General features: G+C 43.9%; 2 protein-coding genes across 3 annotated transcripts; one reads left to right on the forward strand and one right to left on the reverse strand.

The window, feature by feature from the left end:
* The first annotated feature begins 40 nt into the window (after nt 1–40).
* On the forward strand, nt 41–11,032 carry LOC134452774 (uncharacterized). The gene is made up of 19 exons (XM_063203356.1): nt 41–147; nt 265–317; nt 450–539; nt 632–756; nt 973–1,116; nt 1,614–1,682; nt 1,946–2,146; nt 2,643–2,739; nt 3,064–3,287; nt 3,761–3,914; nt 5,686–5,894; nt 6,633–6,750; nt 6,954–7,159; nt 7,550–7,664; nt 7,865–8,034; nt 8,433–8,530; nt 9,023–9,195; nt 10,664–10,708; nt 10,822–11,032. Exons 1-18 carry the CDS (start codon nt 125–127, stop codon nt 10,696–10,698), a joined length of 2,304 nt encoding a protein of 767 aa, XP_063059426.1. The 5' UTR covers nt 41–124; the 3' UTR covers nt 10,699–10,708; nt 10,822–11,032.
* arhgef15a (Rho guanine nucleotide exchange factor (GEF) 15) lies at nt 11,033–23,530 on the reverse strand. 2 transcript variants are annotated; one of them, XM_063203355.1, is made up of 15 exons: nt 22,758–23,530; nt 20,209–21,123; nt 19,908–19,956; nt 19,662–19,734; nt 19,270–19,497; nt 17,778–17,938; nt 16,489–16,641; nt 16,054–16,183; nt 15,847–15,921; nt 15,208–15,300; nt 14,156–14,310; nt 13,721–13,885; nt 13,319–13,404; nt 12,998–13,102; nt 11,033–11,481 (listed from the first exon to the last, which is right to left on the reverse strand). In XM_063203355.1, the coding sequence occupies exons 1-15, from the start codon at nt 23,185–23,187 to the stop codon at nt 11,315–11,317; spliced, it is 2,985 nt and encodes a 994-aa protein (XP_063059425.1). In that variant the 5' UTR covers nt 23,188–23,530; the 3' UTR covers nt 11,033–11,314. The 2 variants fall into 2 exon arrangements, with proteins under 2 accessions (XP_063059425.1, XP_063059424.1); XM_063203354.1 differs by having other exon boundaries at nt 20,209–21,129.
* Between the last annotated feature and the right edge of the window lie 1,733 nt (nt 23,531–25,263).

Raw genomic sequence — 25,263 nt, forward strand, 5'->3', positions numbered from 1 at the left:
GTTGTAGTCAGGTGGTCGTTGATTGCCCTAATAATTGATCAGTGGTCGCTTGTAAAGGGAGACATCCTTGGAAGAACCTTGCGTTTAAAATATAGATAGCTTTCTACATAGAACGCAAGAAGTCATGGATCAATTAAAAATGTTTTGGTAAGGTTGATGCCTCATCATTGATGTGAGCTGCTCTGAAAGCATCTGTTTGGAACTGTAACACGTGTTATTTTGATTAGGTGGTAAATGTGGGCTAATGTTATTTCCTCCCTCTAGTGTTATTTTGCTTTGCATAACCCCCATGTCTGACTCCAAGAGCATACCAATTGGTAAGTGGACAGATGTGGTGGAATATTAGTCGTTGAAAGTGGTTGATCTTGTGACCTGTATTCCTTGCCTACTATATTTGCCATTGAATTGACGTAGTGCATTATTTTCAGTTCATCTTTCTTTTGTCTAAGGCATGTTTAGAACTGAGTGCCAGGATCGTCACTTCTGGTTGGCGGTTAGATCAAACGTTCTTGGCCATACATTCCGGTTTGATGTTGAAGGTTTGTGTCCCACGTTTAATATTTTCCCTACAGATTGTCTATGTTATTTGCGCACGGACATAACATCTCCTCAAACTCTTTTGCCTTTTCAGATAGCCATGGCGTCCACACCATAACGGGGGCGTGGGCCGCTGAGTGTGGCTACACTGTGGTGCGGGATCCGTTAGGAGATTTGGTCTTACGCGCCTCTTACCTGGCCTGTCATGTGGAAAACCAGGTGAACCACACCACACGAATCACTGTAACTCATATATAGCCCATGTACATGGTCAGGTTTTTGTGTGTAAAGTGGGCTAGGCTTTATAGTTCATAACTCAAGTCCAGTCGATGTCCCTTGATCTCATCTGCTGTTTTTTTTACTGAATATAATAGTCAATCAAATTGAATATCTCCATTGATAAATGTATTACCAGCCGTGTGTGTGTGTTGGCAGGTGGACACAGAGTACCAGCTGCTTGTGTGGTTTGTGAATGTGGATGGTGAGAGCGAGGAGACGTCCTATCCCCTCCTGCTCACCTGCCCACTGCAACAGCCGTGGAGCCCCAGGGAAATGGTCTGCGAGGAAACTTACATGGAGGTGCGGCAGCCAGCAAGAACCAGTGTGTTTGCAAAGGGATGGTTGCTCTAACAATGGTGCCAGGGATGTGGTTTCAGAGTGTGGTGTTTCCAGATGGAGATTTTTAACATTGCTTGGAAATAATGTGATGAAATGTAATGATCTTTTTTTCTTTCATGATTTTTTAATCAAAGGTGATCAGTTTGACTAACTACAGTAAAGACGTACTATATCAGTCGCTGCGTCTGGTCCGCGAAAGAAATTAGACAACCACATTTTTAGTTGGACCTAACTGAACTGCCCATTATCAAGACAATAATTTATATATAATAAGTCATCCTAACATGGATAATATAAATGTATATAGTATAGGCTTCACTATAGTCCATAATAACTTTGTTAGTGTGATAATAAAAACTGTGTATATAAAATAGACTCACACTGTTTCTATTTCCTCAGTGTTTCCCCAGCCATTCGAGTATGTGGTCACTCCCATGTGTCAATCATTTATGCCGTAGGTGTCAGTGCTGAAACCAACTCCTCCCGATCATCAAAAGGGCACCGAATGGATGAACCCTGCCCCAGTGGTTTGTGCTATTAATATCCTTCATTAGAAACAGTCACTGTAGTCTGTCTTTGTATCAATGAATGTACATTCTATACAGACATTGACTTGACTTTGATGAGTCACCATTGACACAAACCAAAGTGTGCTTAATTATCAAAACTCAATGTAACAGGAGTTGTCACGGAAGATTGAAATTTCATTTAAAATCATTACAAATTGCAATGATTCACTGGAACGGTGCCATAGGCTAACCATTAACTGGTACTTTGTATTTTTCTCTAGAACGAGGAGGAAGGTTTGAGCGAGTGGAGGGTGGTGTTCCGTGTGCCTGTGATCAACCAGGAGCTGGGGGAGGCCCAGGGGATGCGGGAGGAGACCGTACCCGTGGAGATGGCTCACCTGATGGGCTATCACGTCAACAGCACTGGGTCTCGGATCCTCCTGAGATGCCCCTACGGCTCCAGGCTGTCCTATCCTATACAGGTGGGGGGATGCTGTGCCGCTATGTAGCTTTGTCATTGTGACCGCTTCCAGGGGCGTGTGGATGTTTGTTTTGCAACACTCAATATGTTCGAGTGTGATGGAGATCACTGGGCATTCATTCCTTGTCATTCAGTAGATTTTCCCTCATGGTTGGGGATTCTAACCTGCGACCATCTTGCTGTATGTGCAAATGGGGCTACTGTATGTACTGACATGATGCACCTACATGACATTTACAGGTAGCTGATGCTCTGTCTCACCCAGGGGAGAGTGGAGTTTATTGCTTCACGCCAGACCAATTTAGCCATGGGTTAAGAGAAGATCTTCACTGGTTATTCATGCGCTCATAAACATTTTTACTTCTGGTAGAGAAATCTGCAACCATTCATTTGCCAAGACCTCATTGGCCAAAGTTGATCCAAATACTACGGACTGATCACATTTAGCTGTTGGTGGCTGTATGTAGCCCACTGACCCTTGCCTTGGTCTGTTGCAGGTGAATGGGATCGAGATGGAGATGGTCAGTGCCACTGTCCTGTACAAACACCAGTGGATGTTACTCCGAGTGGACACCTCCGTGGCTTGCACCACACGTTTGTGCCTATTCTTACAGTACACTACTTACATTATGATGTGGAACCTGAAGATATAGTTGGATTGATAAATGATAGAATTGATTATTGGTCATTTTAATACTGTAATGCAATAATGTATAATGTCACAAAATATTGTTGTCATGTTTTTGTGGAGTTGGATGCGATGAATTACCGTATATCTCTCCTAGCTTTCCAATCGCATCCTGTCTATGCACCATCTTTTTCTTTTAAAAGGAAAACATTTCTTTAGAAAAAGGACTTTGAAAAATTATATGTGGAACGGATATCACACTTTGATTTGTCTCTCTTTTTTATTTCTAGGTAAGGCCTCTCTGGACCTGGAGGGCCGCCACATAGTGTGGTCCGCCCCCCATACCGCGTCCCCTCTGCTGCAGCCCCCGGTGACAGACAGCGGGTTTAGAGTGGGGGTGGGTGGCCAGTACCTCAGCCCCTGCATGGCCAAACAGCACAGCTATCAGATGCGGGAGCTCAACGGCACCGTGCAGATTCAGGTGCCCTTCGGAGCCCAGGGAGGACTGGTGAAGGTAACCAATCACTACATAAAAGTCTTCTTTTTAAACTTTTTTATCTAGTTTTTGGGGGCTTTTCAAGCATTAGTTATTTTTTACGAGATCGGATGGTGACAGGAAGTAAGTTGGGAGAGTGAGACTGGGAAAAGTCAGCAAAGGACCCGGGCCGGAATTGAACCCGGGGACATGTTCCGTAGTAGACGAGTGCCCTACCGTTAGCGCCATGGTAGGGCCCTCCTTTAAAGTTGTCATTGGACTGCCAATGTGCAATCATTTAAATTGTGCATGACAGGAAATCCGAGGTACTCAAGGTTGTTGACGCATAGGCATTGTGGCCAAATAAATAGTATAAAGTGTGCAATTCTTAGTGCTTCGGATTTCCCATCTTGCACAAATTTGAGAGAGAAAACGCCCTGATTCACTCCAAATTCCTGTTTGTACTCTGCACTCTTCTCTCTCTCTCTCTCTCTCTCTCTCTCTCTCTCCAGAGTCACGTTAGTGATGGTGAATATTTCCAGTCGTATTTCCTGGACCTGTTCTTCCTGCAGGAGTGGGAGGATGCCCAGTGGTCTCTGACGCAGCAGCGATCCTTTAGGCCAACGTCCATCCCACACCAACTGCAGACACCCAGAGTCATCAACAGTAGGCTTTACATTTTTTTTTTTTTTTCTAAACCCAACCACCATCCCCCCTTATGGGGTACCTAATTTTTTGTCTTTCATTCTTTTTTTTTCCTTTCTTTTAAATATATTTTCATTTACCTTTCTTTTTTAATAAAACAATACAATAAACAAAACATGGGTTTAACAACAAAGAAGGACAATAGTAAAAAGAAAAAAATAAGAAGGAAACAAAATATTCAAATCTGAGGTCCCCCAAAAATGTCAGACCATATATTTAGTGCCCACCCTCCCCCGGGGATGAAGTTACGGTTTACATTTTATCCTGATGCAATGAGAAGTATTACATTAATTAAGAGATAGTTTGAACGAGAAAGGGGGAAAAAGAAAAAAACAACAACAAAAAAGACCCTAAGTCCAACCTTCGCCATCTTTTAATTCTAACCATCTATTTGCATAGCTCACCATTCCTGTCTCATTAGCCATTACACATTCTATTTTACAGTAGTGTTTGATATAATTTTTAAAAGCTCTTATAGTCAATGTCTTTATATCCATTGTTCTATGTATGAACACTTTGCCCAACAAAATAATAATATTTTGTAATCCCTGGTTTTCGCTTGCCAAGTCACCTAGGAGTATAGTAGGGAGATCTAAATGCAAGCTTATATTATACTTTAGCAACCAGTTTTCAACTTCAAGCCAGAATATAGCAGTTGAAGTTGCTTTACATTTTTTAATACCAGGCCACATTATGGGGTAAGCGGTTAGGGCGTCAGTTCGACTCCTGACCTGCAAGGGTGGTAGGGGGAGTAATTAACTAGTGCTCTCCCCCATCCTTCTCCATAACTGAGGTACCTTGATCATGGTACCGTTCCGCCACACTACTCCCCTTAAGGCGCAATTGGGGGCTTACCCCTTGCACCGGTGAGGCATAAATGCAATTTTATTGCATGCAGTGTGCACTTGTATGCTGTGGAGTGCTGTGTCACAATGACAATGGGAGTTGGAGCTCCCCAGTTGGGCAAATGAGGAAATGACCTTGGAATTGTGCTTTTGCAAGGTATTGAGTTAAACTTCTGTCGTCAATGACGTCTTGCAACGTCATCACAAGGTCAGGGAGGATGCTCAGTGGTCTCTGACGCAGCAGCGATCCTTCAGGCCAACGTCCATCCCACACCAACTGCAGACACCCAGTCATCAACAGTAGGCTTTACATTTTTTAATACCAGGCCACATTATGGGGTAAGCGGTTAGGGCGTCAGTTCGACTCCCGACCTGCAAGGGTGGTAGGGGGAGTAATTAACTAGTGCTCTCCCCCATCCTTCTCCATGACTGAGGTACCTTGATCATGGTACCGTTCCGCCACACTGCTCCCCTTAAGGCGCATTTGGGGGCTTACCCCTGGCACCGGTGAGGCATAAATGCAATTTTGTTGCATGCAGTGTGCACTTGTGTGCTGTGTCACAATGACAATGAGAGTTGGAGCTCCACAGTTGGGCAAATGATAGCCTGGGAACTCCCATACTGCCTTTAGTTTTACACAATCGTTTCGATCTGAAAGACAGTCTGGCGAGGATGACTCATAACGTCCTAATCTCATTTGTGATTAGGTCTGGTGTTAACCAGACAAGGCAAATGAGGAAATGACCTTGGAATTGTGCTTTTGCAAGGTATTGAGTTAAACTTCTGTCGTCAATGACGTCTTGCAATGTCATCACAAGGTCACTAGCACAAGGGAGGACGGCAGTTAGGATTATGGAAAGAATCCCTTGTGTTCTTGTCTCTCCTAGGCACCAATGCCTCAGAGGGCATGTTCTCCGTGGCTCTGGGCCTCTTCCCCTCCGACGTGTCCCTGGTCAACATCATCGTTGGAGGAGAAACGGTGTCTTTGTCGCAGGCCGAGCGCCTGGGTCTCAGCCTCTCCCAGGTCCCTTTCCCCAACGGCACACACCTCTTCCTGCTGCAGGCGCCCTTCTCCCACCCTGCTGTCACCCAACAGGTGAGGATGCTTATTAATCATCAACCCTTACAATACATACCCTTCAAACCCCACACTTTCATAGTACCCACCTGGTCAATTTTGACCAGGGCCGGCCCAAGCCTTCCTGGGGCCCTATTAGCTGAATTTTATCCTGGGGAAAATGGTGGATTGTTCATTTCTTCCTGGAGCTTTGTTACTCATGGGGGGTCAATGGTGCCATGGGGGCCCTAAGCCATCACATTGTTTACTTATGCCTCGGGCCAGCCCTGATTTTGACCCTGACAAAGAATACCATCCTGATAACACCTGGATATAAAAAAACTACAGACTTTTTTTCAAATTATATATTGTAAATCATTAATTTGGCACTAATAAATGGTTGCTTAATCCCTCCTCAATGTTTCAGAAGGCAGGGAGTGTGTATTTTCTACACACTACTTGTTTTCGATCACACCTTTTCACACATTCCGATTTACCAAAAAAAGATGTAAAACAAGAAATATAGGCTGCCTGAACTAAACAGGCGAGGCTTAACCATTAAACACAGTCTGTGTGCTCAAGTACTTCAGAACAAGACGTTTTGTTTAGTTTCACTCATCACTCAAAGGCCCTGGTCCCATTTCAGAACTATTTTCAGGTGACACCTCAATCTGCTATCATTATTGAGCACCTCTGTATCTGCCCTTTGATCTCTCTAATCCTTTGCTTTTTCTTCTTCTTTTGTTTGTTGTTTGATGTTGGCCTCTGCTGTGTCAGTATTTGGGTGAGCGTCGCAGGAGATACAGCCTCTCTGTGGTCTTCACCCTCATGGTGTCTCCCGAGGGAGACCTCTACCACCATCTGGCCTCTGTGGAAACCCACCTGGAGGACGTGGGTGTGTATGGCATTAATTTAGCGATGTGTGTCTCTGTGTGTACATACGGTGTGGTAGTGTTTCTCATGAGGTGCTCATTCCAGTGACTCAACAATACTTGACCTCGATCTATCACCGTGAACATTTTTGAGCGGTTTCTCAATCCTATAGCTTGCTGTTTTGCCCTCTTTTAATGTTACAATTTGTCTCGCATACCTGCCAAGTGCTGCCAAGCCTGGAGGGAGAATGTATGCCGCGCGGGATCAAGTTGCTGTTGCATTATGGGAACATGGACACGGATTGGGCCATGTATGTGGGAGGCCAGAGACTGGACTGGGAGCTGGTGCAGGTGGAGGGCTACAGCCTGGAGGCCAAGAGGGACCAGTTTGGAGTGGACGTGCCCCTCTACAGTCAGGGGATGACTTATGAGGTGAGGGAAGCCAGGCTGCAGTCATTAACCCGGGAAGACCTGGCCTAATGGTTATGGAGGTGGTGTTAAGATCAGAGGATTGCAGATTTGAATCCCACCTCGCTCCATGGCCAAGTGCTCTGGAGCAACGCCCCTAACCCCACATTACTCCAAGGACTGTAACCAATACCCTGTAAATAACTAAGTCGCTTTGGATAAAACTGTCATCTAAGTGAAATGTAATGTAACACCTGAATTGGATTCTTAAGTTGAAGAACAAAGCATTTTTTTGTATTTATACGTGTTTTTCTGTGTTTGTTACGATCTCTCAGAAAATGGTTTAGCAAAATGTGGCCAGGGGGGTGTTTCTTAACCTTTTAAAACCTGATGTTAATTAATCCTCTCTTCCAGGGTCTTGGACTAGAGGGACTGCTGGTCAGTGTACACCTGCGCCTTTCCCACTCTGACACAGGAGAGAATATCACCTACAGGCATCGCTGCCTGTTCCCTGTGCCAGAGCTGCTGGGTAAAATACTGTAGTTCCCTTCCTAATAGTTAACATGTATACTGTTAACTCCGCACCTCTCTCTATTTATGTTTCAGAGGAAAAGCTCCTGTTTAAAGCATACAATTTACACCATAAGTTTAAATTGCAAGTATTTATTGTGTAATGTTCAGGGGCGCGATGTGCAAGCACTGACGAATCCCCTTATCTCTTCCCTGCAGTCTGTTTGCCAGATGAAAGAGTGATAGTGTTGGTTGACACCTCATCTGCGTTCCCACCCATTGACCCGCAGTGGACCTCTCTCCTCAACCCGTCCTGCCGACCCGTACACACCAATAACACCCAAGCCCTGTTCTCTTTCAAGATAGATGCCTGCGGCACCCTCAAAACGGCAAGTATATCCTAATGTTTGTGATTTGTTGATAACATTTAATGTATAATTATAATATATAATAATATTCTAATGGTCTTTCTGTGTTTTCTTTCTTTCTTTCTTTCTTGAAGCTGAAAGATAATTTTAGGATGGTTTAGGCAACAAATGAGTCTTTGTGTGTATGAAAATGGTTACAAAAACCATTAGCTGTGTTATACTGTATGATCAGGTCAGCAAATGCTTGAAGCTGAGCATGTTTCCTCCCGCTCCTGTGTCGAAAAAGGGGAGGAAGTCAGTGTAAACAATATATACACTATACTACAGTATAAACACTACTCTGTGCAGCTTTGAGAATTTATATCATGCATTCCATAGTCATAGTCATACATCCCCAATGTTTCCCAATGCTGCTGCAGGAAAAGAACGGGGAGCTGCACTACATGAATGAAGTGAGGTACACTCCCGTATTTGACGGCCGCATGACGCCTCCCACTACCAGTCAGCTCAGTTTCAGGTGAGAGGCCAAGCCTTTTCATTCCTACACAACCTTTTATAGATTTGACTGTAGTATTTCATGAATGTTAGCCTGTTTCACTCCTGATCAAAACTTGCCAGACAAAATACAAACATACAAAATTAAATGTCTGCCCACTTTTAAACGAGTGTACTTGCCAAGCCTCCGGGTCAAACAACCTCCTTCATACAGTACCTGAAGATGAACCTTACCCTGTTCCACTACTATACCATATCAGACCTTGCCTGAGTGAACCTGATGACACACAGAAGCGAAACGCGTTGTTTTACTAATAAAAGAGTACTGTATAAAGTCAAACAAGTGTGTGGTTAACTTTTTTTCCTTTTAAAGTATTGAATGCACCTGCGTTTACCATCACCTACTGTAGAAGCTGTGTATGGATCTTTTGAATTTTTGCATGAATCTTACCCTGTTCCACTTTCGCATACCAAATCAGACTGTGATTGTACTGTATTCATGTGCCTAATCTAGGATCCCTGTTGGCTGCGTGCATCCAGTGAAGGGTCCACCCACCCTGACCATCTATGAACCTCAGGATAACACCCCGAGCCCTGCCTCATACCACTCCAGGAAGGTGCGCCGGGCACCTGCATGGCCTAACGGCACTGGCACAGAGGGCTACTGGAGGAGACCACTGCTGAGGGGTGAGATGACGAGTACCAAAGCTTCTTTAAGAACACCATGCCTTTAAATGCACGTTTTGTTAAAAATGACGTTCGGAAGAAGCGTAATGAAATTTGGCATTTACCATGCGCATTCGATTATTTGTTCAACTGTCATTCGTCTGATTTCAACTCGAAAAGATTGGCACGCCTATTTAAACAACTGCAACTCATTTTACGCTCTGCTGTCATTCGGTGGAATTTCAGCGCACTGAAATTTGGAACGCCCCTTAATTAACTATGTATTATTTATTCTCTGTTCACCTGTCTCCAGTCAGAAATTTTCTTTCGCGCCTGCACCCACTACCACCCCGTTCACCTCCCTTCCGCCACTGTTCAATCGATTCGTCAGGCGTCTTGCCTTGTGCTCTCCAGTTCACCTTGCTCCATTGCTCTCTGACCATCACCGACCGCGGGGTGTTCACTCAGACCTCGCACATATCTGTGGGCGCAGATACTGCTCAAGCTCTCAGTGGCGCCCCGTACTCCAGAGCTCGAGAATGTTTATTACATAGACATTTCTCAGCCGTGGCATTTAGGGATGCAAATTATCGATTAATTCATTAATCATTAGTTGATAGCCTTATCGATCGACTTACGATTAATTGATAAGCGGCGTTTTGCCCCCGAAATCTCAATGTTTCTCGAAAAAAAACCTACTAAATTTAAAAATTTTCATTAAAAATTGAGAGAAAATACCACATTTAAATGAATTCTATTTCAATTCTTTAATCATAAGGTGATTTAAGTATTCCCACTGTTCACATCCCTCTTCACACACACTCTTCACCTGGGTCTCTTGTCAGTTGAATTGTCGATTAATAGCGATTAATGTTTTTTAATCGATTAATGCATTGATCGATTAAAATCGATTAATCGTTTGCATCCCTACTGGCATTACTTCAGCACCACGGCCAGCGATCTTGCCCAATACGCCACATAATCTATCAGCTTCTCGAACCCTGTGAAGCACTTTGATGATCGGTCCACCGCTTAGAAAGCCACTCTCCTGGGAGAGCCGGATGATCATGAGAAGTCTGTTCTCTAGCGAGAAGGAAGATGGCCAGTGGGTTCGGATGTCTATCTTACCAGTGGAAAGAAAGTGTGTGTGTGTGTGTGTGGTCTTCATCCATGACTGAAGTGCCCTTGAGCCTAAGGCACCTAATCTCACATGGAATTGAACCAATATCCTGTGTCTACATAACTGTAAGTCGCTTTGGATGAAGGCATCAGCTGAGTTGAATGTTAATATGATGATGGTATTAAATAGAAGTTGAGATGATTGATATCTTTTGATATCCTACTAACAGTTACTGCAGTGGTTCCCAAACTTTTTTCAGCAGGGACCCCCTGGAAAATCTAGTAATATTAATGGACAAAATAATTGTCTTGACCAGGATTTCGCATTTTGCATGACTCATCACTCTCCTTCCTGTCTCCGCTTTCTCAGGACGAAAAAATCGCACCATAGAAACTGGAGGATGACATTCAGCAGGTACCCTATATGCGTAGACTATGGGCTGTTTTCTATGCATGGTGTTGGCATTGTGTCCAATAAGTGTGTGTGTGTGTGTGTGTTTGTTAATGTCCTTGTTCTGAAATTTGCAGCGTCCCCTGGTATCTGAGATGAAGCACCTGTGATCTGCACAGCTGCCGTGGAGCAGGGCTCTGATGCCCTCCGTCCCACAGGAAGGGGCTTGTTCCCATGGCTACCATCCATTCATCAGCATCCCATAATATTACATGATGAATATTATCATTTGCATTATCATTTTGCGAAGTTTGCTAAATAAAATTCTGGCTTTTTTTGTAAAACCAATATTTTGTTTTGCTTTTATTTGTATAATTGAGTTCCATACATTATTTACATGCAATTAGTGTTAGAGCCAGATCATTACATGAACAACAGGAGTAAGCATCCTATTCTGTTTTGGTAACTAAAATATAGGCCTAGTTCATTGTACCATAATTAAAGAAAAACAACGATCCGTTTTAATAATATTAAAATAATTACAAAAGACCCTGAAGACCACAATATGAGAATAAAATATTTCCTCACAGCTACAAAAACATTAAGAGAACACAGTCAGTATCAAGTCAGTCAGAGCTTTTTTTCCTGGTGCTGTGCTATTTTAGCTGCTGATTTTTGAATACGGTACTGCTCCACAAGGTTTCTTCTTCGTTGGTGTTCATTGGTGATCTCCAGCACGTTCTTGGAGGGAAACCAGCCTGTCTGGCCATCATAGAGGCGGATCCCCTCACACCACCCTAATGATGGACACAAACACAACATGGGATACAATGGCAGGTGTGTGAATAGATGAACATTCAACAGCATCCATTATTAGGAAATGAAAGTCTCACTGGGAAAGTCCCATACGGTAAGTCATTTTTCGACCATACACAACAAAGAACAACATTTCTTTATGCCTCAACAGGCAGCCCAAGGGAGCAGTGCACTGCTCACACACAGTAACATGCTCACAGTGCCTTAAATCAACGTAAAGGGTGGAGGAAAGAGCTAGTTGTTCGGCCCCCATCCTCCACCTAGTGAGATCAGGAATCAAACAGACAGCCCTCAGGGTTCAAACCAAACTCCCTGACCAATTACCCATGACTGTCCTTAGTGTAGCCTACCTACCCAATTCATGGAAACATTCTGTCTGGCCACTTTGTCAAAAAGCCACACTCAATATTGCATGGCACTGCTATCACCCTTGAATCCTAAAATATACATCAAGTCACAGTGTTTATGTTTATTGTTGAGTTGTTGAATGTTATTTTAACGCTCTGTAAAAAAATGGGACGATTATATTTGTTTATATTCCACCAAAAAAACAAAGTTCTTTTGGATACAATGGCAAATCATGTCTTATCCATATTTATATTACTACCATGACCTTTGTCATTTTCTTTTGCCATGGTGCTAAAGTAACGAATATCAATTTCATGGTAGTTCTGAACTTACAACATGCAACAACCTTTGTGACTAAAATTCTATTTCTAGAGGGGGCAACAAGACTAGGAACACTAGTCGAAACACTGAAAGGAGAAAAGCATTTTTTTTTTACATTGGGCCCTTGAATTTAAACCGTATGTTCTGACCTAAGATATTCGGCCATGAAACGACTTCCTATGGGCAATTTTTTGCAGGCACAAATTATGCTGTTTTTAATTTATTCATTACGGTACGCTACCACACACAACGCGTCGGTGGATTGCTTGTTTGGAAACTTCTCGGTTTTGTGGATAATAGTTTTTTTAAAAGTCTGGTAAAGGAGGATGTGGTGTCACGTCACAAACTTCCACCTTCACCAGACTTTTAAGGGCCCAATGTCAAAAAAACGTTTTTCTACTTTAAGTCAGTGATGCTAAAAAAGACAAACCTCTTCCTGTGAGCCTACTTCAGCATTACACAGCCATGTGGCCAGCTTGAGTCAAGTTCCTGATTTCACCACATTATTTAGTTAGGGCTTTGTTATGGTTAGCCCAAAATAGGTATGAAGATGTCTCCCAGACACTGCTAAGTGTCATGCCTTGTCTGTAAGAACATAAAGGGTGCAATATCTGGTGAAAAGGACAGGTGTCGCACAGGTTCACACCACACGGCATCATTACATGACAAAGTAGTAGGTGTTAACCAACTGATGAACACTAATGCAAAGACTGTGTCAAATGGTATCTGCTAAAAAAAAATCTGGGGAGATTCTGCTTAGGTTGTGTGTGTGTGAGTGCCTGTGCATGCATGCGTGGGTGTCATGTAGTGCAGGTCTGACATGGTCACCTTCTTTGGTCTTGCGCAACACGTTGATGATGTCGGTGGGTTCCAAGGAGAGCTCATCTGCCTGCTGACCCGTATACTGCTCCACACACTGCACCTGAGGGCAGTCTGAGACACACACACACACACACACACACACACACACACACAGTGGGAAAGCGATGATTCATAATCTCATCTATGCAAATTGACTGTAAAACCTTACAGAACAGTCTGCTGGAGTAGTAACAACATCGGTATGTGTGCTCTGAATTACACAATTTTTTTTTATTGTTTCTTATGTCAATTTACAGTCCCTAGTGGGCTGAATAGTTTGCTACTGACCCCAGTCTGTATAGATCTTTTCATTCTGATCGGGTTGGGGCTCAGTCAGAGATGGTAGTGCTGCAATCCATCGGTGCATATCTGACCTAAATCGGAAGTCATCAAAAGGCATGATGTGGCTTTGTAACTTCTGGAAATGTAAATAAATAAACATTGCTGCATGCAGTATGTGCTTGTTCTGAAAAGTTGACGGCACTTGCTATGTTGAAATGATGAAAATAATGGGCGATAGCGTTATTGTTTGATATTGTTTGAGTTGTCACAGGCCCAAAATTGGGCCTGATTACATGTCTATATTGAGAGGGAAAACCTTTCCGACACAGATGGAAAACCTTTCAGATGATTTTGTCCTTACTGAGCACAGTGTAACCTGTCAACATCCCTGTGTTTATGTTCACTTACTCTGTGTTGGCCTTGAGGAGTCTCTCGCAGTGCTGTCCCTGGTGGTTCTCCAGCAGTGTGAGGCAGAAGCAGTGCTCGAAGCGAGCTCTCAGCTCATCCTCGCGTACAGCCTGGGCCTGCACCACAGACCGGTGTGCATGGTCTATCACCACGTAGCGGTCCGGACTGGGTGGTGGCAGCATACAGTATTATGGACAGTCAATTTTGTTTGTGGGGGCTTTCTAACACACAGGTCATGCACTGTATATCAATGAATGAATATCATTTTTTTTTGGAAATTTAACACCAGTGCAGGTAATATACAGGGGCATATCATGCACATATCAATAAATAATTACACATTTTATGTTATTGTAATAATCAGTTCACTTCATCAACATGGTCCTGTTTTGTAAAGCCTTTGACCTTGACCATGAGCTTGACCTTGACCCTCACCTCTTTTTGCTGGCGAGGACGAAGAGGTCGTTGAAGAGGAAGGCGTAGACGGGCAGGAAGCGTAGGCGGATGTTGAAGAGAGAGCCGGCCTTGGACAGCTCCAGCAGCTCGCCCTGCTTCTCCAGGTAGCGCGTCTGGGACACAATGGGCACGGCCTGGGCTTGGACAGGACACGGACCAGAGAAGCAGAGGAACACAAGGGTGGGTGTCAGGCACAGAGGTACAGGTAGAACGTTAGACTAGAGGTGGCACGGCATTTACAACAGCATTGTAAAACAGCAAGCGCAGCCTTGCTCTTCTTTAGGTAGACCTGTGTTCTTCAGTCAATGCAAATCAATGGAGAACACGCCCAGTATTGAGTCAAACCTGGGTCTCTGGTGTACCAGTCAGTGCCTTATAGCCGAGCCATGGTCAGGACAAAAATATTACTCATTAAAGCTGTTCTGTGTATCTGTGTAGGATGGAAGCCAAAGTAGGTATTGCAACTATGCTGGTCATTGAAACTGTGCTGCCTATTGCCAGATTTGATCTTTTCATGAATATTTACCAACTGACCAAAGCACAATACATGTCTATTTCTCGAAATTATATAACATATAATGAAATATAATATAATGAAATATAATGAATACTTCTTTGGTGGTACAGTAAATATTTGTGAATCCAGGGTCGGCGCTAGGCAAGGGCACTAGAGCGCCAAATGTCTTGGGGTCGCCAAGTCCCACAGAATTAGGGATTACAAATTATGAATTAAGGGAAACAAAGCTTTAAGCTTTATATTGACAATTATTATCAATGGGTACTCAGTACATATATAGGTAGTTGATCAGCTGTGGTCTATCAGATGTATGAGACTATGTTTATACATGCCATATAATTCCACCAAAAGCAAAGAGACGCCTAGAGCATCAAATTGACTAGAACCGGCCCTGTGTGAATGGGGCGCATTGATTCTGGAAATAAACTACTAAGTATATCACATAGTGCACCTTTAAAGACATTTGTTAACAGATACTTGTTTGAAGATATTTTATTTATTTAGTGAAACTGACCTTGAGTTTTTGAAATTCCAGCATGTTTGCAATGCTAAAGAGCTCCTCCATCTGCTTCATCTTGCCGACCTGAGTGTTGGTGTCCTTTATAATCTGAAACATATGACAAGGAGAGTATGACATAGCAGGTGCAGACCACTGCTGCTTAAAACATGATTGGGTACTCTTAAATGTTGGGCCACAGCTTTGTGCAGATGATATGGTCCTTAAACAGGCGTTCCTATTCTAGATTTTAGAGCTATACGGGTGACCTTACAGTAGTATGTGTACATGGGGCACACCAGTTAACAGAGACAAAGCAACTTTATTTCTGTAGTGCATTACATGCACGCATACATGCATGCATTTCGTATGCAAAAATAAAGATGATAGAGATAAAAGACCATAAGAAAATAAACATATAAAAATCACACAATCATGACAAAGACAAAAAGAAGGCACAAAGAAGAGAATAAAAGCAGAAAATAAAAAAGTCCCATTAAATAAATAGTTAAAAGCAGATAAAAATGTAAAAAACAAACAAACAAAAAAACAGAAATAATCAAAACAGGACCACTAAAAGACAGCATCACTAAATAGCTTGGTTTTGAGCAGTTGATGGTGGGGTCACAGAGACAGATCCTAAAAGAACACACTTACCTCAGACACTACAGCCAAAGCTTGGGAACAAGTCTGCTCTAGCTTGGACCCTTCTTCTGTCTTTTTCAAAATGTTCTGATGGAATAAGCAGGAAACTAAAAGTGAGTATGCTGTATCTCTCATTTTGTATGTGCAACATGGATTTCTAACGTGCACTCACTGTGCATCAATTCTTTAGATGAGTGTAGCTACCATATACAGGTCTACCTGAATAAGTATTTTCAGCCGAGTGATCCTCTGGAACGGTAGAAGCAGAAAAGAGGTGAAAGGAAGTCGTTTGCACAAGGGAGATTCCTCCAGCCTTCTCATGACCAGAGCGAAATGCCTGTTGCTCTGCCTGTCCAATAGATCACAAGAGAAACTCACACAGAAGAAGCACAGAATAAATGACTAGAAATGTCCACAGGAACTATGTTTGCCCCTATGAAAGACTACAGTAGTAACCATGCCCTTTCTTCCAGCACACTGTAAAGACAAACACTGGGTGATTTACAAATACTCAATCCCCCACTCAGTCCTATGTCTCAAAACATAAACATAATTTGGCACAAATGCAGAGTTATGCATGTGAGTGCTCCAAAGAGTATTGTTGCCTGAGATCATTTGTGTTTCTATAAGCAAGTGTTGTGTCTTGTGGTTTACATGAGGGAGCTGTACGTCTTCTCCTGGTAGACTTGGTCGCGGACATAGTCAGTGTACGCTGCAAAGTGGTTCTGGGCATGGTTGTGAATGATGTCACACAGATCTGAAATGACCACGCTCTCGTTCACTCTGTCCTGCAGATCTGCCAAGAATCTGAAACACATTTTGTAGGAGGCGTATCAACCTCAATATCAGTGATAATATGCAATAGGTGTTGATATACCAGTAATCCATACTTAATGTGGACAAATGTAACATACACACCTTATTTCGTGTCACAAATGAACATTTTGCCACGAGGTACGTAGATAACATGATCACTGAATCATCAATAGACAATCATCTACTGTCCACAGGCAATAAAACAAGTGATGTATGACTCAAAACTTGTTAACCTTAATGCATAGTTTCTAATGGTTTAGCTGAACATGTATTCACAGCCTGATCTCCAAAAATTCCGTGCTCCTGGACACGGATGTTAAGGACACTAAATCCGTGTCCAGGAGCACGGATTTTGCCAAAATTCCGTGCTCCTGGACACGGAATTGTTTTCCGTGCTCCTGGACACGGAATTGTTTTCCGTGATGGGCACACGGAAGTGCTTTCTATAGGCTATTACCACAGCACTGTGTTAACTCTATCATTAGAAAATACATACCAAATGCTAATCCTAAACAAAATAATGCTATAGCAATTCAAGTTGTGCCCTGACCAAAACATTCCCTAACCTTAACCTGTCATTAAAGACATATTTTTGAGAAATACCTTTTCCAGTTGGTTGCTAAGCTATCAAACTCATATGATGAATGAAAGAAAACTAGCTGTGCCCAGACCAAAACAATCCCTAACCCTAACCTGTCAGTAAGAAATGTTTTTGAGACAAAATATTTGAAATCCTGAGAAAACACAAGACTGTGGAAATAGCCTATAGAAAGCACTTCAAACAATTCTGTGTCCAGGAGCACGGAAAACAATTCCGTGTCCAGGAGCACGGAATTTTGGCAAAATCCGTGCTCCTGGACACGGATTTAGTGTCCTTAACATCCGTGTCCAGGAGCACGGATTTTTTGGAGATCATGTTGGTATTCACTACCATAACATGTGCATAGGCTGAACTGGCTGTCTTAAAAGTCCAGTTTGGTGTAAATGCTAGCAGCAGACAATTCCTTGCTTGACGGCTCGGTCTAGCATGGCACCATAGGGGATAATAGTGCCAGGGACAGGAATCAATCCTCCAATCACACGCCTCTACGTAATGGTCTCTGGCTTGCCAGGCTAAGTTTTCTCACCTTTCGCTGACTTCGTATACTTGGAGGATGTTGGAGAAAAGCCTCTTCTTGTCGTGGATCACCAGGGTGTCGTTCAGCTCTCGGGAGCCCAGGAAGTGGTCCCTCAGCACCCTCAGGGAGTTCTGGTACGACTCCTCACTGGACATCACCTCAAACATGCTCTGAAGGAGAGGATACAAGAATGTTTATTTGTCATGTACATACAGTGTGTGTGTGTGTGTGTGCGTGTGTGTGTGTGTGTGTGTGTGTGTGTGTGTGTGTGTGTGTGTGTGTGTGTGTGTGTGTGTGTGTGTGTGTGTGTGTGTGTGTGTGTGTGTGTGTGTGTGTGTGTGTGTGTGTGTGTGTGTGTGTGAGAGAGAGAGTTCATTCGAATCATTATGAGGAGTTTAATAGGTGAATGGCTTGAGGAAAGAAATTCCTTGGGGGCATGGTGGCTCAATGAGCAAAGACGCCATACCATTACACCGGCTTGATTCCAACCCGAGGTCCTAACCCTCTCTCTCTCCCACTCGTTTCCTGTCACTCTCTCTCACTGTCCTGTCCTGTATAAATAAAAGCATAAAAGCCCTAAAAGTGTACCGATATCTATAAAGGGAAAGAATCTCCTCCTCTGTCTGGGGGTGAGTTTAATCCACAAGACACTTCAAATGCTAAATGAAGATGCCTCCTTGCCAAGTTGACATTGTTTGGGTGTCATGACATTTCAAAAACTGAATGACACACTGACAACAGTCATACGGATCAATAATGTGTCATGTGTCCTGTCACTTTTATACTAGCTACATGACACCCTTATGTCGACCATGTCCAAGAAAGTCATATCACACTTTTTAGATTTTTTTAAAAAGCGGATGTTTCCACTAATGCCTACAAGGGTGGAGGAAGTTCTTACTTTCAAGGACAAAATCAAGTGTCAGCATTCGTTCTGGTGGGCCATGTATTGCAGTCAAGAGCTAACCGCTTCCCCTCGGCTAGGACAACAACACAGTCACATCAGCTGATCTGCATCAGCTGTTTTGCCTCAGCAGATGATTTCCCCGCGGTTCTGAGTGGACAAACTCAAAAGCTCAAACTTCCAACTGCATGCTGCATGCATCTATGCAAGCACTACCTCCCCAGCTTTACCTTGATGCTCATGAAAAATCAGGGGACTCCGTCCTCTGAACAGAGCCATGCTACCCAATTCAGTTCATAACTTATTAATTAAAAATGTCACGACAAAGGAGAACTTTAATGAACCTACAGTAGATTCTCAATAAGGTAATCTAAATCCACCATCTCTGGTTTAATGTTTCTAACATGCTTGCACTATAGGCCGGTACTGTACTGGGCAACCTGGATCCAAAAGACTTTTACTTGTCCAATCAGGACATTTAAACAAGTAAGACCAGGTCATTTGGAATATATGGCACTGGATTACAGCCCTGACTCCAGGTTGTCCATCATCACTTCACAACATGTGTTTATGTCTATGTCTCTCCCTCCTTCTCACCTCCTGCAGAAGGACCTCCCTGCGGCTCAGTGTCTCCAGGACCCCGCTGGCCTTCACCTCGGGCCGGTCCTGCCACAGGCTGGCCAGGGGCTCCACCTTGTTCTTGCGCAGTGCGACGCCCTCCCCTCCCCCCACGGAGTTGGCCCTGCTGACCTGGGCATGAGCAACTGCCTGCGGCCGAGAGGGATCCGTGACCTTGGTGGAGGCATGGAAGGTCATGCTGTGCTTCTGATTGAAGGTAAAGCAGAGAGAATTTGAGAAAAATCAAATGTAATATATTTGAGGTAACTGTAAAAGGGTGGCCCATGCATTGTGTTAAAGTGACTATTTATAAATATTTTCTGTGCAGAGTTTGTGCACAACTGTAGGAATGATAATACAGGTTCTCTCACAAGTTTTTGTTTGTCCTGTGAGGCTTTCCGTTCAGGGGGTGAGTCCTGCTGAATCTCAAGGTACACAGGAATACTGGAAAAAAGAAATGGATGCTCCTTTACAAGATAACACACACAAACACACACACACACACACACACACACACACACACACACACACACACACACACACACACACACACAAATTGTGTGTGTGCGCTCACGGGAGGATATGTGTAATTGTGTGTGTGTGCTGCGTCGACTTACTCCTCTTGGTCTGTGGAAACCCACTCGTAGAAATCATCCAAGTTCACATCTGAAGGAAAAGAAGTAAACATTCATTTTATTCTGAGTGCACTAAAACTCAGCCGCCACCAATTATGTTTGTTGTGGATTATCCTGTCCAATAATAAAGGCTAACATTATTCAGACTTGTGTAAACATGCAGGTGCAAGGGTTGTAGGGTGTGTAAGGTAACAAGATGTCAAAAAACGTCTTTGACCAGCTCAAATCTCTCTTTCTCTCTCTCTCTCTCTCTCTCTCTCAGCAGTAAAATCTGCTCTCTCACCTGCTTTCTCCGGTGGTGGCTGAGCCACTGTGCACTTGTAGGACTCGTAGCCGTCATAATATATGTTGTCTTTGCTCTTGGCCCTCTCGGACTGCTGACGTCTGCAGGGCGGAGGGCACCCGCGTGGGGACAGCATGTAGGACAGCACGGGGCGGGCCTGTGTGTTCCTCCCTCTGGGGCTCCGGGGGGTGACGGGAGGTATGGGCGGCAGGGGACGGTGCTCCATGGACGGGCTCGATTTCGGGGAGGGGGCCTCGTTTTTGGTGCCCCATCCGACTTTGCTGGGGCTAACCGGGCTGGTGCTTGGGCAAGGCTTGGCCTTGGCATTCAGCCGGGGGCTGCTGTCCGGGGAAGGCCGACCAGCTTTCGGGGGCACCTGTGGGGGCATCAGAGCCTGTTGTTGTGGTGGTATGTATGTGCCAGGAGCTAGATGTGGTGGTCTCGGTGGAGGAGTGGGTTTCTCAGGGACTTCCATGCTCTCGTACAGCAGATCAGGCCCTGCTTGGCGGTGGTGACGGCGGTGGACGCTGTCGTCCACTTTCACTTCCCCATTATCGGACTTCTCGTTTTTGGCGTCCCTCTGCCTGGACGCTTCCTGGCTCTCTTCTGTTGTCATTGGTTTCGTGACCGTCATGGTCTGCTCTGCTGTCACGCTGTTCTCCGCTGTTCTAGTTCCAAGCTCCGCTGTTGGAGATCCATCATCTTCATCCTGCACGGGAACCCACACCAGCCTCATGCCAGGCCTGTGGTGGTGACACAGACACTGGCAGTTGCAGGGCTTGGCGCCGGGACAGGGGTTAGTGTCAGGGCTAGAGCTAGGGTTTGGGCTTGGTCCAGTGGGGTTAGAGGAACTGGACACAGCCTTCTCACTGTCCACCACCATCACTCCATTACTGTCTGTCTTCTCACTTCCATCTGGTGCTGACACAGCAGATAAGAGAGGCCATGAGAGGGATAGATGGATGGAAAGATGGAGAGAAAGAATGATAGGCAGAGAAGGAGACATGAACAGGTAGAGAGAGAGAGAGAGACAGACAGACAGACAGACATACACACACACACACACACACACACACACACACACACACACACACACACACACACACACACACACACACACACACAGACAAAGACAGACAGATGGAGAGAGAGAACTTAGGAATGTGCAAGAGCTTTTAAAGTAGCATAATGACAACCTTTTAGTCATTTTGACTAAAACAATGCATGAGTTTAAGTACTTAAACACTTTAGATTTTCTTTTGCCTTAAGACATGTAAAGGTTTTATCTTTTACCTGACATGTTTCGACAGTGCTTGACGTGCTTTAAAATCAGCTGATGTTGTGTGACCTCCCTGCCAATAATGAAGAGCCAACTAACTAACAACTAAGAGGACAACTCTAACAACAGGAGGTGTGACCAACCTGTCATTATTGGCAGGGAGGTCACACCTCCACAACAACATCAGCTAATTTTAAAGCACGTCACACATCAACATCACAGTGACCCTCTGATGAAGACGGAAGTAACACCATTACACCAAAACATGTCAGGTAAAAGATAAAAACGTTTACATGCCTTAAGGCAAAAGAAAATCTTAAGTGTTTAAGTTAAACAGTCAGACATAATGAACCTAATACATATGAGTTTAAGTACTATTCACATGTCAGACCCACTGTATTAAAAAAATGCTACCAATGACAACTAAGCACTCCCACGAAAATCGATCATGGTTTGGCACGGTTTATTTTTACTCTGGTTCAATCATGGTTTACCTATAAAATTAACCTGGTTTTACTCTGGAAACCATGCTTTACCACGGTTTATAATTATTCATTGAATTACACTGAGCTGCCACTTTTTTATTCAACGCACATATCAGTGACAGTCCTTGGAGCAATGTGGGGTTAGGTGCCTTGCTCAAGGGCACTTCAGCCATGGATGGAGGTTCAGTGAGGGCTAAGGGGATTTGAACCTGCAACTCTGTGATCTTCAGTCCAACTCCCTAACCATTACACCATGGCTGTGAACAAGTTTTCATGTTTTTTTGGTAACCATAAAACCCACCTTTTTAGCCATGTTTTTTTAGCATAGTTCAACTATGGTTCAGATTAAACCATAGTCACAAACCATGCTGAAATGAAAACCATGAATAACCATGATCCATGGTTAGTCAGGAACCACGGTTTTCATGGTTACCAAAAAAAACAAGGATAAGCCTATACGTACTATAGTAACCATGACATACCATGGTAAAACCATGCTTATTACAGTAAAACCGTGGTCGATTTTCGTAAGGGCTGCCCCCTCTCAACTGCATCCTTCTCAACTACCCCCCTAGGGCTCCCGGACGCCCCCTGGGGGGCTGTACTGCCCACGTTGAGAAACACTCTATAGCAAGTATTTACAATTGGTGAATGTCAATTGATTTGGTAATTGGTGTGTCATCATTATTCTAAAAATAGCTAGCATCATTGCATTTGCATCATTTACAGTATGGTCACAGGACCATTTGTCTTTCTACATAGACCACCAAACAAACACACAGTACCTGATCGACGTCCACGCTGAGCTTCACCAAGCCAACAGTTTGGCTTCGACCATTTGACGGTGGGCTTCCCCTCTCTTCCCAGTGTCACCCCAAAACTCTTTTCCTTGGGAGACAGAGGCGGAGTGGAGAACTCAACAGCAGCTCGGCCTCTGCTGCTGGGACTAGGGCTCAGAGGTGGGGGGCTCAGAGGTTTGGGGCTCAACGGGGGCTTGTCATCGTGAGTGGGTGGCCCCTGGTTCCCGCTCCTCTGCAGAATAAACGGTGGGGGAGGGCGAGTGCGCCTGGTGTGGCTGTTCCACGGTGGGCCTAGTGTGGTGGCTTGGGGCCTGGGGCTTGCTGTGGCGGCCTGCGCTCCCTGGAGGGTGGAGGGTTTGGGTGGTTGTGGGGGGAGCACTGGCTTGCGTGGTATTGGAGGCCTCCTGGATTGCATGGTGTGTTGATCGATCCTCTGTGTTCTCTTGTGTGGAATTGGTGGCTCTTGTCCTGGCTGCGTCCGTCTCACTCAAAGAGTTTGCACGATTAGCTCCAAGGGTGGAAAAAAAAGATGCTGCTAAAGAAATGTGTTCCTCCAAAGGCTTTGCAGGTTCCTTCGCATGTTCCTGTGCATCGTCAAATATTTTTTCCCTCACAATTAAGGTTTTCTTTAACTTCTATTCAGCTTTTAGAGGAATAAAACAATGGCTATTAAGCCTTTCCTTAACTATTATTAAGGTTTTAGAGGAATAAAACTATAGGTGACTGCCTCATCTTGCCGTAGCAGAATGTGTGTGGAGAGGGACTGGGCTTGTTGTGACAGCCCAGTTACGGTTGTGCACTTCTCTTTTTAGGTCATGGCTGTTTCATGTGCTGTGGGCAAAGAGGGAAGTACATGATTTTCTGTGTCAGAGAAAGTGTGTGTGTGTGTGTGTGTGTGTCTGTGTGTGTGTGTGTGTGTGTGTGTGTGTGTGTGTGTGTGTGTGTGGGTGTGTGTGTGTGTGTGTGTACATGATCTACTATGTAAATCTGTGTGTGTGTGAGTGAGAGAGAGAGAGAGAGAGAGAGAGAGAGAGAGAGAGAGAGAGAGAGAGAGAGAGAGAGAGAGAGAGAGAGAGAGAGAGAGAGAGAATGTACTGTGCATGGACAATGCATCATGTCATGTAACACAGTGCTTCCACAACTTAATTAACATTATCATCAGGTAATAGGCCATTTAAAAAGCAGTGCTGATATTGTTTGCACCCTCACTTTTGAAGTGTTTTGAGCACAGCTGTTTACCATTCGTCAAACATATCAGGATTTGAATAGGCTGAGCTTCAACAGAGATAGTGCTGCTTTGCCTGTTTGCTTTTAGCAATCCCAATTGTTTCTCCACCATGGGTGGCAAGTTAATATATCACAAGAGTGTTTTTTACTCTCAAATTTGGTTCTTCCATGAGAGGCAGGCGATTGCTACTCTGCACAGGTTGTGGTGTGACTTTTAACTCTTTGCCAGCTAAAAAAAATATATGCCTCATTTTTACTGCGTAGCACAGCAAAAGGCCAAATGCGGAAAGTGGAAGTGCGGGTCAGTCTGTGGACTCAGGTGAGTGGATGCAAAAGTCAATAGAAGAGGAAGCTCAGAGGGCTGCGGTCTAAACAGTCCCCCGAAAGAGAGAAGTAAGTAAACTAGTCTGCGGACAAAATTTCCAACCAGTGCGGACTGACCCAGAGCACGTGAAGAATGCTTCTGAAAGCAAACCCCCTTTCAGTTCAGCAGAGAGTTGTTTCCATATCTGAGCAGCACTGAGACATCTTTATGCATTTGTACAGTGTGATATGAATTTATGGCTAATTCCAAGCATGCGCAGTGTAGCGAGACTGGCACTTTTCCAAGTTCTTCTTTTTCTGAGCACAGAACAATGAATGTTAAGTCAGCTGGTGGTGGAGCTTGGGGGGTGGTGTGTGCACAGTGTGTTTTGGGGGATGTTGCAGATAGAAAGAAAACGGTTGTCTTTGAATGGTTTAATGCACAGCCCCATCGCCAAACAAACAATAAAGAGAGTCCAGGTTGTGGTTGCTTGATTTAATGGTTACACAAAATAAATAATTATACATTATTTACGTGTTAACATTTTTCATTATGAAATGACTACAAAAAACTATGCAATATGAAAATAACTTAATTTCATTCAGTTAGAGATTTATGAGCAAGAAATACAGTATATAGGTATGTTTTGTAATATTTCTTTTGCAAAAGTAGGCCCTATACACTTTTTTGCATTTTGATAATTTAACACAGATATTCTTCCAAAAAAATAAATAGAACAAAATAAAATGCATACATACTGTACATTCATTTTGCATTTTCACTTTTCCCCTTTTTTGAATTAAAACATTCTGTTGAAGGTTGGAAAGAGCAGCACAATGAGTGAGAGTACATAAACTGTGTGAAGATGAAGTATAAAACATACTCAACAGTCTACTTTTCCAACACTTTCGCCTTCTCATTGCTGCATACAAACTGCATTGTGTCTCGAATATTCACGTT

The sequence above is a fragment of the Engraulis encrasicolus genome, chromosome 7 (genome assembly GCF_034702125.1).
Source record: "Engraulis encrasicolus isolate BLACKSEA-1 chromosome 7, IST_EnEncr_1.0, whole genome shotgun sequence".
In the NCBI taxonomy this organism is placed as follows: Eukaryota; Metazoa; Chordata; class Actinopteri; order Clupeiformes; family Engraulidae; genus Engraulis; species Engraulis encrasicolus.

What these genes read in the sequence shown, in the direction of transcription:
- LOC134452774 (XM_063203356.1), top strand. Translation starts at nt 125, where the DNA reads ATGGATCAATTAAAAATGTTTTG. An exon ending in GATCAATTAAAAATGTTTTG is followed by an intron (nt 148 to 264) that starts GTAAGGTTGATG and finishes TCCTCCCTCTAG; the next exon opens with TGTTATTTTGCTTTGCATAA. An exon ending in GAGGAGACCACTGCTGAGGG is followed by an intron (nt 9,196 to 10,663) that starts GTGAGATGACGA and finishes CCGCTTTCTCAG; the next exon opens with GACGAAAAAATCGCACCATA.
- arhgef15a (XM_063203354.1), bottom strand. Translation starts at nt 23,187, where the DNA reads ATGCAATCCAGGAGGCCTCCAATACCACGCAAGCCAGTGCTCCCCCCA. An exon ending in GGGAGGTCCTTCTGCAGGAG is followed by an intron (nt 17,939 to 19,269) that starts GTGAGAAGGAGG and finishes CCTCTCCTTCAG; the next exon opens with AGCATGTTTGAGGTGATGTC. An exon ending in AAGACGTACAGCTCCCTCAT is followed by an intron (nt 16,184 to 16,488) that starts GTAAACCACAAG and finishes TCTATTGGACAG; the next exon opens with GCAGAGCAACAGGCATTTCG.